Raw genomic sequence first — 16,285 nt, forward strand, 5'->3', positions numbered from 1 at the left:
CAAACCACTACGTAATATACCCTGCCCTCTTCCTTGCATTATATCTCATCAGCCAGATCATCACCCAACTAGTACTTAGAACCTAAACAACATCCATGATAGATACTTATTACAAATGGGGGCATCCATCAACCAACACCGACCACCCAACCACACACCCCCCTCACCAACAAGCCTTATCTCCCATGACAACTAAAAAGAAGCAAACAAAAACTAAAGATACGAGATGAAATTATCCAATGTGATTATGTACATTGGGGATAGATAGTGGGGGTAATCAATAGGCTGATAGTACTTATCATATCACTACTATACTAGTATTTAACTGCTGCAGGTAAAACTTACTAGTACTTGCTTTTGCCATATAGTATATACCCAACCAAGTCACTACCACTACTACCCACTTACCCAACTACTATGCCCTACCCCCCCTCTCCCCTTGCTTTCTATTGGTTATAGTTATGATGGTTTGGTAATAGGTTATGTCTGGTAAATGTGCTAGATGGGTTATAGTTAATATGAAGCAGCCTACATACAGTACAGGATTATGTATGCGTTATGCATTATGCATCATGGTGAAGAAGAAAGAAAATAGTAAGAAAAAGAAGTAAGAGAAGAGCACAAGTAAACAGCGATCATGACGACAGCAGACCTGCGACGATATCATCATACTACTTACTAGTAGATTCTATGATGATAAAAATAAACTTGCTCTACTAGTAGTAAGGTACTATATATATAAATGATAGTATATGCATCTGCCTAGTATTTAGGTGCTACTATCATCTGGGAACATCCAAGCAAATCAAGTCACACCTGGAAGACAGTTACTACTAACTAAGTATTGATAGGCAGTAAAGTAAAAGTTGAAATCTGAATGAATTGTTACTTACATACATGGTTATTTAGCTACTTACTATTACTTTAGTAATATTAATCATGATGAAAGTAAAATCTGTTAAGATGATATGCTTATGCTTATGTTCATGCTACATTTACTGTTACAGTGGAGGGTGTGCCTACTACGACTCCTAGTTGGTAGTGGTAGAGTAAGCTATGGCTTACGTGGGAGATCAGCCATTTATCGTAAGTAATAATACTGTGTACTATTAAATGGTGATGGAGGGAGAGAAAGTTTGTCGAGGTGAACTCGTATGATGTCACAGGTTTTTGCAGCTGACGAGGAAAACGACTACTACTACAAAGTAGTTCGTTAGTTACTAGTTAGGAGAATTTCTTTATTAATGTAACTGTAGTTGGCTGAAGTAATGATTTGTTCACAAGTGATGCTATTCATTAATTTACCAATATTAATGTGCCTGTTGTCAGTGATTTTCATCGATTTGAGTGGTTGGATAGTTAGTGGGAATGACGTCGGTTGAGCATCTGCCATCTGCCAGTTGAGCGGCCGATCGCATTTCCACCCCCCTCGACTACAAAGTATGACCGAGGTAGTACTGGGAATTCTCCATGATGATATAATGCTTCCGATGATCAGATGCTGTTCTGAATCAACGAACGAATCCGGAGGCTTGTGAGTAGGTAATCATCAGCAGCAGCCCTGCGGGGAAAAAGAACAACAGACGTTCGAGAAGATTACTGGAAGCGGCAACACACGTCTCCTCTTTTCTATCTTTTGTCTCTCCACCTCCCTGTCCGATGACCAGATCGATCGCCAGCGGGCTTTGACTTCCCTCCCTTACGGCGTACAGTAGTCTCGCTGCAAAGGCCCTGCAGTGCATTGGTACCGACCTGCTGGTTGGAGTCCGGTAGACTATTATATGTACCTGTGCTGGCGTGAACGAACTTTAATCGCGGGGTTGTTATTGGCAGAAACGGCCACTCCGCCATCAGGAGATGCCCCCTCTGGCGTCCTCCTGAGAAAAGAGCGGTCGATCGCCGGCTCGGAGGGAATCGCGAGATGCTCTTTGCTGGCCGGAGTTGCTATTCTTCCGGATCAGCGGAGGAGAAAAGAGAAGGGGTGGGTTCCTTAAGTTAGTCGGTAATGCAATGAGGCTTAGACACCCTCTGACTTGGTATCGTCTCTCCTGTGGACATCCTGTGGTGTGCGGACAGACGTGTCCGAGGACCAGGACAGCTTGTCTTCTTCCAAAGCCCCTTAATTGGGTACGTCTAAACGATTCAAGCTGCAACGTAACCTAGTCGCTCTCTCTTTCCCCCTGAACAAACTTCGACGTGGTCATGCTTGGTATTCGTTCGCCAAGGATCAATCCTGCAATATAGGAGTAGATGATCGACGATGATCTCCCACCTTCCGGGGGGATACTCCTTTTCAGAACGGCCAGTCTCTACTTTTGAGATCCCTCCCCCATCCTCTATCCCGCAGTCGCAGTCATTCGCCCAAGTATTTGGAATGGTGCTTGGCATCCTTGGCCGGTCACCAACTCAACGCGGGATCTTCTTGGACCAGTTGCACTGGAGAGGCAAGGAGGAGGAGGAATGTGTCGAGGGCGGACAGTAGGTCGGCCGCTGTTGCTCCGGACTCCGGGAAAGACCGGGGACCGACCGCTCCCACTGTCATGGGGAAGTTCTAGCCAGACGCTCGCTCATTCCAGCGCAACAGGCGTCGTTCGCAACTTGGCTGTGATCATCTTGGCGGCAATTCTCCGTCGTACTGGGGGAAAGGTCACAGGACGTTGCCAAGAACTGCCGTGGAATGTCCAGAGGGGAGGGATGAGCATTGAGCAAGGGGCAGTCGAAACGGGGACCACTCGGTTTTTCTACTCCGCCTCTCAGCTGAAGGGATCCCTCATCTTCATGGTTGCATGGGGTGAAATGTATATGCCTTGGCCATCTTGGCGGCCCTCTTGGCCGTCTCAGTCGGAATCGTGACCCTCCCAAGAGGCTGTGATGTCTGTGATGTTGAAGGTTTCGGGTGATCCGCTGTGTCTCCCCCAAGCCAGTGTGGTATGTCGATCATGCGCTCACTGATGAGGACATTGCCATCCCTTTGAAGACCCGGGCTCGATGCTGCCACTGACACATTCTAGACGTTTGCCTACCACGGTAAGTTTTCGACGTGCAGGCCGGCCCGTCATGGAGTGCTTGGGACCTGGATCTTTATTCATCTTTGCAACGGCTTTGTTCTTTGTTGCCTCCCTTCTTCTTCGTTCTAGCCGAAGCAAGGGCGTAACCCCCATGTGCGACTAAATTGCTGCATTAGCGACCATCTTATCTTTCGTGTACCCGATACCTGGTATACGGGAGGTATGGTAATTGTGGTTACCTGGATCGAAGCGAGGAGTAGGCTGATTAACGTCGACGACGTTCTGAATCCTTCCATGACTGACCATGCCATGCGCTCAGTCATGGGCTCGGAGAGGGAGGTGCACTTGCATATGTCATGGCGGCAGCCTCACGTTTATCCGCATAAAAGCCATGGATGGAGTGTCTGATGTCCGGGGGTGGGTTTAGTTCGACAGCCAGGGGAGTCAACGATGATTCGCCAATTGACCGAGTCCAAGACCCCCATCCATCAATCATGATGGTTGTACGGGGTACAGGTGGGCAATGCCGGGTCGGCGGAATGAAGCTGGCTGTCGCACGGGTAGCTGACCATGAGACAGGCAAAAGGCACCTTGTTGCCGTGCCGGTTTGGCGAGTCGCTGGGACTTTTTTTACCTGGGGCATACATTACTCGATTGGGTGCGTCGTGCATCGCAACTTGAAGCCGGCGCGAATCCAAGCGCGAGTCCCGTGCTGGTGGAGAGGGCAAAGAGGAGGAGAAAGCCATCGAGCGTCCAGTCAGCGTCGTTAGGGCATCGACCCAGGGAGAATAAATCCCTCATACAAACCGCTCTTAGGCCGACGTCGGCCATTAAGGTACAAGGCTCTAACTCTTAGTCGTCTTAGCTGCAGGCCAATGACACCACCGCAGCAGGACTTTTGATCCTGGGCGCGGAGGTCGATAAGCGGACGTATTACTCCTAATCCTAATCCTGGGTAGCTCAGTCGGTGTTTGTTAGGTTAATGCTATTCTTATCCGGCGTTGATCCCGGCGCCTGCCTGCCTGTCAACCTCTCACAGTAGCAGTAGCAGTTATACCATAGTACCGCGCCGAAAAAGTGGCCCTGAGGCATTCGCCCACCAAAGACACAATCCCATTCATGCTCTCTGGTCTGTTCGTCTCCATAATCGATCTCATGGCGGTCCACTCGCACGCGCGACAGTTCAGAATCTCCACCGACTGCTGCTGGTGGTTCGATCACCAATATGCAAGCTAGCCATCCTATCCCAGAAAAGGCTGGGGGAGGAAGAACCGGATGGGGTTGAGGACGGTTGTTCGTATGCCACATAGCATTTCCTCTTCCGGGTGGCCGGTGACCGTCGCGGTGGCAGACTATACCTGCCTACTGTACAAAATTCTTGTTCCCCTTCTCATCCTTGTAAGAGTCAACTTTGGGGTTTGGGTTTTAATTAAGATTTAATTTCATTTATTTATTTCTCTTTTTTATTTTTCTTTCCCTTTTTCGTTGTTTCTTTTTCTTCGGGTTTTGCTTGCTTTCCCTCGGCCGTGCTGTTCAGCAAGAGATCTTCAGCTCTTCAATGGGCATCGAAAGTTTGCACGCTGTTCACGAGCACTTGGAAGAATCATTGTATATAGTTTATATTTCTTATTCTGTTTTTCCTTTCCGTCGACGGTCGGAGTTTATTTGCGGAAAGTCTGTTTCGATCTTGGCTTCTAGGCCGCGTAGCACATATACCAGATGTATTCGGAACATAAGTGTACATAAGTAGCATGTACCTTGTATCTTGTTCTCGATCCAAGTGCGGAGAGTCCGTGTTGGCGGTCATGGATGAGGATCCTTCGGAGAGGACTGAGAGAGAGAGAGTGTGTGTGTGGTAGCCAAGCATGGGTCGCCAAAGGTCGCATTTCCTCCCCCAACAGCGGCATATGCAATGTGTAACGGGGGTGAAACTGGCCCTTCAACCCACGCCGTGTAAGCAACAATAATAACAAGCATACTTAGTAAATGAACCAGGGCCGGAAAGCCCAAAAGGGCAACTGGAGTCGTAAGACTCTCGAGCAACGAAGGATCGTGTAAATGGGCCGACCCCGTTGGTTCGTGAAAGTGATCAGTACTAGTACAGTAGTACTACTCCAAGGAATGCCGATAGTTAGTACTTCCCCAGCAGTTTTTCTTCTTATTCCCATGACTGGCTGAGATTTGGATCGGTCCTGATTGCTGGGATCGAGGCAAAAGCGGGCAAAGCAGCATAAGAAAAAACATTCCCGAGACGCGCAGATTGGCTGCTGCGATTGTGGGAAGCTGCATCTCCCGGAGCAGCCATGGCACTGAGTGGGGGTTATCCCTGAATCGCATGAAGCTTGTCCCAGCACTTGAAGGCTTCGCGAGGCGTTTAGCAGTCTAGCTGCACCCCCCATCCTCAGCGACCGTGGATGTGCAGGTTTTTTGATTGTAAGCCCGTTGGTGGTGGATGGGGTGGAATTAGCCCGCTCGATGGTCTCCGCTTTGGAGATCGCTACCCTGGTTCTGAGCTCGGTGAACCGCCGCCCGGCTGTCAGTCATAGGAGAGAAAGTGATGCAGTTTGGGTCTCTACTGTGTATTTCTCTGGTTCTGGCGCTGACCGCTTGTCCCAGTTGCTTTGCCATCGGGCATGGATCTGGTCATCATCGCCATACTGCTTTTTTTCCCTCTTCCTTGTCTCCATTCTTCCGGAGACAATCTATCCACAACACAGTCCAGTCTGGGAAAGACGGCACGATCGCCTGAAGGGAAGGAACGGGATCTGAGATGCACTTTTGATCGTTTCTAGTCCGGATTTGGGGGTGGTCTTGGCACGGGTCTCGTATGTACGGCGTATGTATGAGCATCGGTCTGTATGTATGGATACCAGGCCGATCCCGATGGGTTTTCCTGCTTCCTTTTTCCCTCTCACACTTTCCATCACTGCCACTCGCTGAACATGCTGAGCCTTTCTTGTCGGGAATGCCTAAACAATTCTAAACTTAGTGGCCCCCAAGGCTGAGATCCTAGAGATGAATGGACAAGTTGCTGGATGAGACGAAACTCTATCTCCAGAATTGGCTGCTACCTGGGTGACCATCCCTGGGATGATCACTGTGGAGTTACCCGGGGGAAGACAAGAACTCGGCTGTCAAACCACCAGCGACAAAACTATCCAAGATCGTGCTATTGTTTGAGGAACCCATTGAACAACGATCCATGACTACTAGTTCCCAGTCCTTATTTGCATAGTTCAGATCTAATCTGGTTATTTCTGGCAACAATGGTCTGATCTCTGATCACCTTGGAGTCCGAATATGTTGTACAGCCAAGAGCCAACTATTCCCGCCCAGACCGACTGTCACTCCCAGCTGTTGTCAATCAGGTGGCGGTGCTTCTAGTCAACAACATACTTGGGGTCTGTAGCATGGCTTGAGGTTCTCATATACTCATCATTCTCATTTGGACCGATCTAGGTACCAGCTTTCCTGGGTACGGTTATCGGAACCAACCTTGAGAGGTGAGCGTGGCAGATTGAAGACATGGAAACCACCTGCTTGTCCCATTGCCAGTCGCTGTAACCCCATCAAACTCTCCGAGACTCGAGAGCGTCATGATCGAATCCCGGTCACAGTCGGGGAATTTTATTGATTTTCATGGTTCTCTTGATGTGGTAGCCGTTGTAATGTAGTACTCTGGGGTAGAGTTGGTGCTACGTACTGAAGAGTTCAGTTCCTCAAGTTCACCTCGTCATAGCAGGGGGGTTAGGGGTCTAGTCGGTCCGAGAAACTGGGATAGAATCGTCGAGACTTCTCTTGCAGTTGGTTCGCAGTTCCCAGTGATGTCTGTAGCAAGCAGGCAAGTTTGTCGTTCTGGCCCGCATCATCGGCATCACACGAGATGCTCCTACGGTACTGGTAACTACTGCTTCAGACTGAGATAACCTTCAAGACTGCCGTGACACAGCATGACTAGGGGGAAACCTTACGTCACAGGGCCAAGACCATCGCTTTCCGGATCAGGAACCACCAGATTTAAGCCCAGCTAGGGAAAGTCTCGGCAAATGCAATAGTGAGCAATGACAAGAAATACCAAGCATTGTTATTGGGATTGTAAAACAATAATAGCAACCAGCAGGGGGAAAGGGAGGCAGTGTCTTGAAGAACTTGAATTGTTGTCACTTTGTCTAGTCTTTGAGAATGAGGCGTGATGCCAAGCACCACATTGGTAGCACTATAATGATGATTGTCCTCTGGGTGTTATTTTGGCCTCCTAACAAAATTACCATGTTAGTCTGGTTTGGTGTGCTGTGTATGGAGTAGGTAGGGTGGTGGTGTGTGGTGTGTATTCCTGGAGCTGCGACCGACCGAATCAGTCGGAAGAGGTAGCTACGCCGAGGAACCTAGTACCTTAAGAAACCACTTTCACGCATAAGCAGCGCATAAAGTAAGCTGATGGGATGTGATGCTAGGCTTAATTCAATGCTCGATGCAATATTTATGTGTGGCCAGTCAAAAGGTCAAGGGTCGTTAGCCCAACAAAGCGGCCGCTGAAACGGCTTCGGCGCGACTCCGACGGGGTTCATTTTGGTCCTCCCACGGTCAAGTTGTCGGGTCTGCTTGCCGTGGTCGCCCTCGTAATTACCCTGGCATTACCCGCCCCGACGGTCGGTAGGGCAACTTTCCCACACACAACAGTAGCAGCTCGTGCCGCTATGATGCCTGCCCTGGCTCCTGCGCTGTCTTGTCCTCGTGGGGGTTCATTCCTTCTCATTGAGTAGCCGCCCTCCTTGTCTGACAGCCTTTCTTTGCTCTGGACCTTCCGTTATTCGCTGTCTTGGTGAAAACCCTTGAGATTTTGTACGACATTCCGATCAGATAAAATATCCTTTTCGCTGAATATGTTCTAGAAAACAAAGAATGGATCACCCCCTTACTTTTCATTCTCTGGTTCTTCGGCCACTACTATAGTTTTCCAAGACCTTAGTGTAGATGGAGGGGGGGTGATGTTTTTTTTTATGGCAGCTTTTCCCGATTAAGACCACAGTAAGTATGGTCTGGGATAATTTCTTACTGACCGGGTTAGTAAGATCGAGGTTAGCCCGCCTTGGTAGCCAACCTCCAAAATGCCTCATAGTCTTTTGCTTTTTGTACTTCGGTGCTGGCTTGCCCCATGGATGAAACCGGCTCGTTACAAAACCGGTGACTCCTGAATCAGGTCAAAGGAACAACAGTCATATCTCGCAGATCTCAGCAGACAATGAGATCCGTGATCCTCAACTAGATATTCCTTTGAATGACTCTTCTCCAATCCTTTATGACTCGGAGCCTCTTCCCTCCATGACGGGGTTTTTGCTTGACGGTAATTGCCTACTAGTAAGTAGCATGACGGCTGTGTATTGACGGGAGCGTAAAGAATACCAAGGTATTGGTACTGGCCAGCGTCACGTAGCCGCAGGAACCGAAGCATGCATGGATTTGGCGAGGAAAACGACAGGGTGGGTCTGGGCTTGGCGGGGTTGGTTGGACTGAGCGTCTCTCGTCCGCCTGCAGAAGGAAGGAAAAGAAGCCCCAGAGAAGATCCGAAATTGTAATCGTGGGTAATGGGCGTGGTGCTCTTTTTTGTTTTCCCACCATTTTTCCCTGCCCTCCTTCGGCCTTACCCTGCCGTGCCAGTGTGTGGCGACCACTCCTGACCACCCCAACCCGGTCACTCGCTCACAAACCTGGCGCCGCTCTCCCGCCTCTTTTACCCTGCGAATCGTCATTTACTCGCTGAGGCTGCGCCTTTTTACCCGCCCTCCTTTTGGCTGGTGACTCTCAATACCTCGTTCATACGCAGTACTGAGCGTATGGTAACAATACTACGGCGACAACCCCCGAGGATTTCTTTGGTTTTTGATTTTTGATTTTTCTTTTAATAATAAATTTTGATTTTCGAATTTTAATTTTTTAATTTTTTTTATTTTCGCCTTTCCGCAAACCACTCCCCCCCCCCTCCCTTAATTACATTTTTATTTTCCGATCATCTCTACATTCCTCCTTCTCTCCATCTCAATCCCACCTAGCACTGCCAACACATTGCACCTGCGAAACTCTTTCGACGCGTCTTCTTCTTCTGGCGCTCTTTGAGCTGCCAATCTTTGAAGAAGGCGTAAGTCCATCTCTTGGCCGCATACCTGACGCTCTTCTCCTTTTCTTGGACCTACTAAACTACTATACTACGCCTCTTTCCTACTACTACACCATGTGTTCTATATCATGACAATCATCGTCCTACTAAGGACACCCTTCATTTCCGCCCTCTGGGTCGATCAGTGCTACTATTGATCGATAACGAGAGTGCATCTTCTATTTTACTCTTTGATTGATGCAATTATTCTTCATTCTTCTCTTCCCTAACAATCAACCCATCTTGAATACCCTCATAATACTACCTACCGCCACCATTTCATCGAGTCACACTATACTACCACCGCCAACCCTCCACCTAACCTTTTGACACCGCACCTCAACACCTTCCACCTACTTGTTCCTGTCTTCCCTCTTACTATTAATATACCTAATCTTCGAAGGGATGGCGCACTTGCGTGGTGGTGAAAGAACATTTGCCTCAATACATAACCTACTGAAGATGCTACTCTCACCTCATCAGTCCAGCAAGTCTGCCCCTCAGGAAGCTGACATGGTCGAGGACATTGATGAGCCCCCTGATCATCGGTTTCTGAACACGTCGATGAACAACATGGACGACGGTGTCGTTTACGTCAAGTCCACCGCCGCCATGACTGACCGGAAGGAGTCCCTCCTCACCCGCGCCCTCAAGAGCAGCCCCCCTCCAAGCCCAGCCGATCGTCATTCACCATCTCAGGAGCACTCCTTCTACCGCTCCTACACCTATACCAACATCAGCGGCATCTCTACAGCCGAGTTGACCAGCGATGGTGGCCTCACAAGCCCCTCTCTATCCAATACACCCAGCCCGCCTCTGCCCTCTCACTTGTCCAACAACACGTCTTCGATGGGTGATAAGAGAAAGGCGGAGGCGGTGGAAGTGGGCGAGTCGGCTGTCGAGGCGAACCTGGGACGCAAGCGGTGTATCAGCTTCGCCTGCGGACGCAAAGCCGAGGAGCAGAAGCCACAGAACCCTTCACCACAGCGTCCAGTCACGAAGATCCATGACGCCAGCGTTACACCAACTGAGCCTAAGCGGAGGACCGTTCTCACCTTTGTTTGCCCGGCACGGGATCCCGAAACTCGCCGGGAGAGGTCGCCACTTCGCGGTGGCTGCAGGCCGCGTCCCCGCGGGTCGCCTGCTCCCATGGCGCGCAAGGCTTCCCCGGAGAAGGCTGCTCCCTCACCGGTGAGCAAGGCTTCCCAGGAGCAGAAGATTGATCGCCGGGGTGTCCCGACCAAGGGGTTGGGTAAGTTCGAAGAGTCCGAGGCTACTCGCTTTCACGAATTTGCCAGCTCCGTCGAGGAAGATGACGAGTGGGTAACGAAGTCCGGAGAGTATTCGGAGAAGATTACGCTTAATGACTGTATGAAGAAAGAGAATGCTATTAGGAAGCTGGGAGAGGAAGCGGAGGAAGAGGCGCTCGAAGAAGATGACGAAGATGATGTTGAGGACTCCGATGACGACTCGACCGTTCACGATTTCTCTTCTGATGACGGAAATGAATCGGATAATGAAGCTGGTTTTGCAGAGTCAGACGAGAGTGATGATGGTTCGGAATACGATTTTTGGGCTCCGACCAGCACTACTGCTGCCACCAGCCCTCAAAATGCCGACATCGCTCGCCACCCTTTCAGTCGCCGCGACTCGAACACGTCTTTCGATTCTGCCAACGATGTGCAGCAGCAGCAAAGATGGTCGCCTGTCTTATCTGCCAAGACAACTAGCCGATCGCCCATGAAGATCCCAAAGTTGCGTCCTGGCACACCTAACCTTCCCGACAGTACGGACTTCGTCTGCGGAACTTTCGACGAAGACCGGCCTCTGGAGGCTGCCTACAAGTCTTGCATCGAGCAGCGCCGTCTTTCCAAGCAAATTGTCATCCCTCAAGATATCGATCCCAGCTTTCCCACTTCGGATCCTGAAGATGAGGAGGATGAGGAGGATGATATTGAGGAATCTGTGATGGATGAAGGACCTCGGGGACGGACTGGTAGAGACTCTGCGCAGAAGCCTTCTCCTCGTACGTCTCCCAGACGTATGGTCTCACCTCCGCCTCGCCGTCAGGGTCGTTCCTCGCCAAAGCGTCTTCGCTCTCCGCCGCCGCCGATGAAGCTGCGGTCTTCCAAGGATGACCTGGCATCTGCGGATGAGGCCCCTGCTGTGCCGTCGCGGGGACTGAACATCAGTGAACTGGTGCAACGTCCCGCGATGTCTCGTACCAAGTCCCTGCCTCGGACGCCCAACCCTTTCTTCACTAGTTTGGACAAGTCTCACCGCTGGTCTGGCATTGTCCCTGTTTACGAATCGCCGGAGCGCGAGTCGTCACGCACCCGTGAGGTGCACACCAGAGGTCCCATCGATATTGTTGAGGGTCTCGAGAAGAAACGCCAGAAACGAAAGGAGAAGTTCTGGCGTCAGCATTGCCGCAAAGCTGCCAAGGAGCAGATGGTACGGCGACCGATCCCCGGAAAAGGTGCTGAACGGATGAAGGAGCTTGGCCTCGAAGTTGCTGAGAGGTGCAGAGCTTACGGCGTTGGAGAGAACGCCCAGCTCGTCCTATCTGTTTAGACCTCAAATTCCGCGTGGGATTCGATAAATTCTTGTACATAGTTCGAATTTTTCTTATCACCCTTTCAGTCGTCCACTTTCATGACCAGCGGACCGACGTGGTGTACAAATTCCAATTGAGCGTTGTTCGCTACACCCCTTGTCTTCGATGTTGCTATTCTTGTCCTCACAACGTGTCCATCGGATTTCTATTCGCACGGAGGGTCCCGTCTGCATTTACAGGGGTGGCTACCTTTGATTCTTCCTTTTTCGCCCGTCCCCCTTTCTTTTCGCTCTTCTTCTCATTATACATAGCTTGTTTATTCCTTCTTTTCTTCATTGTTCACGTCCGCGCTGCTGAGCGGCGGATTTGACGTTTCGGTCGGCATCATTGCTCGGTTAGCCTGGGTTGCATGGAGGCGGTTTGCTGCGCGTATACCCCCGTTTGCTTTCGTTATCGAATTTGTAGATACAGAGCGAATGACATGTGTCATTGAATATGCCAACGTATGATGAACTACTCTTGCGTATATTAGACGGTAGAACCAGTTCGGGTTTCCGTTGAAATAATGTAGTAGTTTCACAGTGTTCCAAACGACTCGATCGGGGCGGATGATCTCCCGGCGGCTGAGTTGGCTTAAGCGCTCGGCTAAGCGTCCGGGCAAGCGAAAGTCCAACGTCAACTGTCGGCGACCGCAACCTGGCTCCTTCTCCTGCTCTTATCTCCAGCCCAGCCGTTCACCACCGCCATTTGGCCCATTTTGCACCCTGCCTCGTGCTGCTACCCGATCCGCAAATCCATAGTCTGAGGTTCTGAGTCGATTTTCACCATGTGGCTCATTAACTGGTGTAGGTAGTCTCCTGTTTTGCCATCCGCCGACTTGGCCCCGATCAGGTGGTCTGCAGACCTGCCCTGCACGCTCTTGGATCCATTGGATCCTCATCGTTTCTCTTCTGTTCACAGTGTCTCTCGTATGCCAATTTACTGATTTATCTTTTCCGAATAGTCTACGATCTCCTGGCCTCCCTTGGCCTGCTCAACAAGCACGCCAAGCTCCTGTTCCTCGGTCTCGATAATGCCGGAAAGACGACCCTCCTGCACATGCTGAAGGTATGTGAGCTTCCTTTAGTCGCAGGCAAGCTCTGCTTTGATGGCAACAATGGTGGATATGGTATCGCCTGGGATCGACTCCGATCGCAAGGGAATGCCACCACGGCAGGGATAGAGCCGCGAGAGATGTGGACGATAAGCTAACATCTGTGTTTGATAATAGAACGACCGGGTTGCCATCCTCCAGCCCACTGCTCACCCGAGTACGTATCACCCGCACGAACATGCCAGCGAGGGACTATTCGACAGCGACCGAGGAGAATCGATTTTCATGAACATGGGCTAACCGCACTCCTTGAATACAGCATCCGAAGAACTCGCCATCGGCAACAACCGCTTCACGACCTTCGACCTGGGTGGTCACCAGCAGGGTGAGTAACACACCTCGTAGCCCCGTGGTATAGATCGAAACAAGAAAACTAAATGTAGCAATTCTTGTTAAATAGCTCGTCGTCTGTGGAAGGACTACTTCCCCGAAGTTAGCGGTATCGTCTTCCTCGTTGACGCCAAGGACCACGAGCGTTTCCCCGAGTCCAAGGCCGAGCTCGACGCTCTCCTTGCCATGGAGGAGCTGGCTAAGGTTCCTTTCCTGATCCTCGGAAACAAGATCGACCACCCGGATGCTGTTAGCGAGGATGAGCTGCGCCACCAGCTTGGATTGTACCAGACCACGGGTAAGGGCAAGGTTCCTCTCGAGGGAATCCGGCCCATTGAGGTGTTCATGTGCAGTGTTGTCATGAGACAGGGTGAGTGGGATTTTTCATATCCAAACCAATGTCGACCAGGAGCTAATCGTTCTGTGCCTTGTAGGATACGGTGAAGGTATCAGATGGCTGTCTCAATACGTCTAAGTCAGCTAGCTCGCTTGCTAGCCAGCTGTTGACTTTATTGTTGCGATATATCCCGACTACTCTATTTTTGTTCTCCTATCCCTCTACTCCCGACGATCTCCCTCTTAAACGCAATCCTCTCATCTTCCTCCGAACCCTCCTTGGAGGGTGTAGGAATTCCATATATCCCAATCCAATCCAATCCAATGCAGTTCAATGAGATGAACTCCACTCCGTCCAATCAGACAGGCCATCACAACTGCCTGGAAGAAAGTACTCGCTAGGCATAATAGTCCCATGACCCATCTACAATATATCTCGATTGTTCAACCATTTAAATGGTCATGTCACCTACACTGATTCATACTATGATGTTGTGTGCTTTTTTTTTCGGAGTTTGATCTTTTGACGATGTTTCGATCAGTTCTTGGTGCTTTATCACGCTGTCCCTTTCATCTCGTTGTAGCCACCTTTCCTCTTGTTCTCTCTGCGTTCGCCTTCCAAGACCAAACAATCAACCAACAAAGCAAATAAAAAAAACAAAGACATATCCTTCCCCCTGACTTTCTCCCTTTTTCTTCACCTATACTGTAACAATCTAGTTCAGTCACCCCCTTTCACCGCTTGCTTGCTTCTGTTCTCTAGATACGACCGAGTACGCAGAAACGAGAATTCCAAATATACAAAACCCCTAGAATACATTCATCCATCCATCTCACCACAGGCAGTAGTAGTGTATGAAGAGTTACTACTATTCGGACATGTTTCCTACTACTTCAGTCATGAGTCCCAATCCACTACTACTATTTCTGGCAAATCCACATACTACACACAAGTACTCAGTACATCTGATAGTAAAGACAGATGGCTGACTAGATAGTAGATAATCGATAGAAAGGAGTCCCGAGTTCCATACGAAGAAACGAAAAGTCTAATTACTAACTTAGTTAACAATTACTATGCATATAGTCAGCCTACTAATACTTTACTAATTAATTTTACCATTCATCCCGGGTTCCCGACTGGTAGGAGAATCTAGGGAAAAAAATACGGAGAAATAGAGACCAAGGTTAGATAGATAGATAGACCGGATAGGATAGGATAGTTGGTACAAATAATACACACGCACACACGTATACACACACGATGTCACACGAGACGAATACAATACCCCGGCGAGAGAGAAAAAAACAAGACGTCATTCAGGCACAACGATAACCCCTTTCCCGATCTGTACATTCCCATACATCCTTCCATTCCATTCCAGTTTGATTTGGTTTGTATCCTTCTCCCCCGCTTTTCCGCTCATTGAGGTCCACTTCCGTGATAGGTAGGTAGTAGTTTGCTGCGTAGTTTGAATGTTGGGTTGGCGGATTGTCGTTTGTTTGTCGATTGCATTGATTTCCATTGACAAGCTAGCTGAATGCAATTTCACGGATCGGTGTCTGCTGGGTAGGGTAGGGGTATAGACAGTGTGGCTAGATGGGCGAAGGGAAAAAGGAAGAGGACGGGGAGGAGGATCTTGGTTTTGGACGCTCGAAAGAAACGGGCGTGTCGTTGCTTATTTGGTTGGCATTACACTCACAGGAAGATTTTGAATAAAAAACGCACTTGGAAAACACCAGATGCAGCCCGTCGCTTCCCCTTCCTGTCAAATGAATTCGGACAACACAAGTTGGACAATGGGAAGAAAAAGAAAAGGAAAAGGAGTAAAAAAAAAAGGGAAGTTGAAGAATGAAGATCAACAAGAATGAGAAAACACCAACCCCTACTTGGAGCAGAAACTACCTTCCATATAGAAATGAAACACATTCAGCGGGAAATCAATGACTGGGGGAGTCGCTGGAGTCTGGTATGCGCGGAGGGAAAAATTGAGACGTTCTGCGTGTCGTGAGGTTCTCGGGCGGCTGGGGTGTACTGCTGCTGCCGATCGTCTAATGTATGGCCATCGAATGTCGTTGGGATTTGGGTCTCTCGTTGTAGTGTGACATTGTGTGGGAGTTATGACGTTTTTATCTCCGCCCGAACCTGCTGCACATGGAAAAGCTCGTATGATTCCTTACTTCTTCTTTTGCTTTCGCGGAGGAGTGATGGGCCTGCCTGAGCTCATGCCCCCGTAAACGTACTTTTGTTTCTTTTCTGCTGGCTTCAAGATCTATTGCGAGAAAAAATACCCGTTAGTTCCAAAACCAATCCCTTCACTAAAGTACAAAGTAGTTTGGTTGGGACCTACCTGGAAGGAACAAAGTAGGCTCTCGTCGACGCTCATCATCGCACCAGCGTTGTCGAACTCGCCACAGTAGTTGGGAGCACTGAATAGCGTAACCAGCTGTCTCTTGGAGAAGAACTCATAGCCATCCTCGACGACCTGGTGTGCGCGACATATCAGGTCCATATCATGCTTCTGGAGGAACCGCGACACGACGTCCGGACCAAATGTGAAGGATACACCCCGATCGTTCTCGCTCCAGCCAGTAATGTCCTTATCGGGATCGGACCAGAGCAAGTCGCAAAGAAGACCGCAGTCGGGAATCTATCGTCGTTAGCAGGCGAAGCTCAAGGCTTCAGGGAGCCCGGCAGAGATTTTTAAACGTTCCCAGGACCCTTATGATAACAAACGAAAGGAGTC

General features: G+C 49.6%; 8 protein-coding genes across 8 annotated transcripts; 3 read left to right on the forward strand and 5 right to left on the reverse strand.

Moving 5' to 3' along the window:
• Window positions 1–213: 213 nt before the first annotated feature.
• On the reverse strand, window positions 214–899 carry An01g03980 (uncharacterized protein; the record flags this gene model as incomplete). Its single annotated transcript, XM_059747304.1, has 6 exons — window positions 214–285; window positions 346–354; window positions 409–446; window positions 680–713; window positions 817–837; window positions 894–899. 6 exons carry the CDS (start codon window positions 897–899, stop codon window positions 214–216), a joined length of 180 nt encoding a protein of 59 aa, XP_059599606.1.
• A 595-nt stretch (window positions 900–1,494) lies between these two features.
• An01g03990 (hypothetical protein) lies at window positions 1,495–2,388 on the reverse strand (the record flags this gene model as incomplete). The annotated part of the gene is made up of 6 exons (XM_059747306.1): window positions 1,495–1,561; window positions 1,618–1,731; window positions 1,788–1,944; window positions 2,026–2,059; window positions 2,132–2,180; window positions 2,273–2,388. 6 exons carry the CDS (start codon window positions 2,386–2,388, stop codon window positions 1,495–1,497), a joined length of 537 nt encoding a protein of 178 aa, XP_059599607.1.
• A 72-nt stretch (window positions 2,389–2,460) lies between these two features.
• Window positions 2,461–2,900, forward strand: An01g04000 (hypothetical protein; the record flags this gene model as incomplete). The annotated part of the gene is made up of 2 exons (XM_059747312.1): window positions 2,461–2,791; window positions 2,842–2,900. The coding sequence occupies 2 exons, from the start codon at window positions 2,461–2,463 to the stop codon at window positions 2,898–2,900; spliced, it is 390 nt and encodes a 129-aa protein (XP_059599608.1).
• Window positions 2,901–3,167: 267 nt separating this feature from the next.
• Window positions 3,168–3,504, reverse strand: An01g04010 (uncharacterized protein; the record flags this gene model as incomplete). The annotated part of the gene is made up of 2 exons (XM_059747317.1): window positions 3,168–3,214; window positions 3,381–3,504. 2 exons carry the CDS (start codon window positions 3,502–3,504, stop codon window positions 3,168–3,170), a joined length of 171 nt encoding a protein of 56 aa, XP_059599609.1.
• Window positions 3,505–4,611: 1,107 nt separating this feature from the next.
• Window positions 4,612–9,338, reverse strand: An01g04020 (hypothetical protein; the record flags this gene model as incomplete). Its single annotated transcript, XM_059747324.1, has 15 exons — window positions 4,612–4,838; window positions 5,251–5,510; window positions 5,613–5,710; window positions 5,879–5,977; window positions 6,080–6,139; window positions 6,504–6,566; window positions 6,782–6,935; window positions 6,980–7,035; window positions 7,277–7,393; window positions 7,636–7,803; window positions 8,069–8,199; window positions 8,292–8,537; window positions 8,717–8,800; window positions 9,055–9,195; window positions 9,278–9,338. The coding sequence occupies 15 exons, from the start codon at window positions 9,336–9,338 to the stop codon at window positions 4,612–4,614; spliced, it is 1,965 nt and encodes a 654-aa protein (XP_059599610.1).
• A 286-nt stretch (window positions 9,339–9,624) lies between these two features.
• On the forward strand, window positions 9,625–11,736 carry An01g04030 (uncharacterized protein; the record flags this gene model as incomplete). Its single annotated transcript, XM_001388794.3, has 1 exon — window positions 9,625–11,736. One exon carries the CDS (start codon window positions 9,625–9,627, stop codon window positions 11,734–11,736), a length of 2,112 nt encoding a protein of 703 aa, XP_001388831.3.
• Window positions 11,737–12,545: 809 nt separating this feature from the next.
• On the forward strand, window positions 12,546–13,677 carry sarA (secretion-associated GTP-binding protein sarA-Aspergillus niger; the record flags this gene model as incomplete). Its single annotated transcript, XM_001388795.3, has 6 exons — window positions 12,546–12,564; window positions 12,723–12,826; window positions 12,990–13,029; window positions 13,132–13,197; window positions 13,273–13,572; window positions 13,637–13,677. 6 exons carry the CDS (start codon window positions 12,546–12,548, stop codon window positions 13,675–13,677), a joined length of 570 nt encoding a protein of 189 aa, XP_001388832.1.
• Window positions 13,678–15,715: 2,038 nt separating this feature from the next.
• On the reverse strand, window positions 15,716–16,189 carry An01g04050 (uncharacterized protein; the record flags this gene model as incomplete). Its single annotated transcript, XM_001388796.3, has 2 exons — window positions 15,716–15,811; window positions 15,890–16,189. Coding segments are annotated over 2 exons (396 nt in total), but the record flags the coding sequence as incomplete, so codon positions are not given.
• Window positions 16,190–16,285: the final 96 nt, after the last annotated feature.

The sequence above is a fragment of the Aspergillus niger genome, assembly GCF_000002855.4.
Source record: "Aspergillus niger supercontig An01".
Classification (NCBI taxonomy): domain Eukaryota; kingdom Fungi; phylum Ascomycota; class Eurotiomycetes; order Eurotiales; family Aspergillaceae; genus Aspergillus; species Aspergillus niger.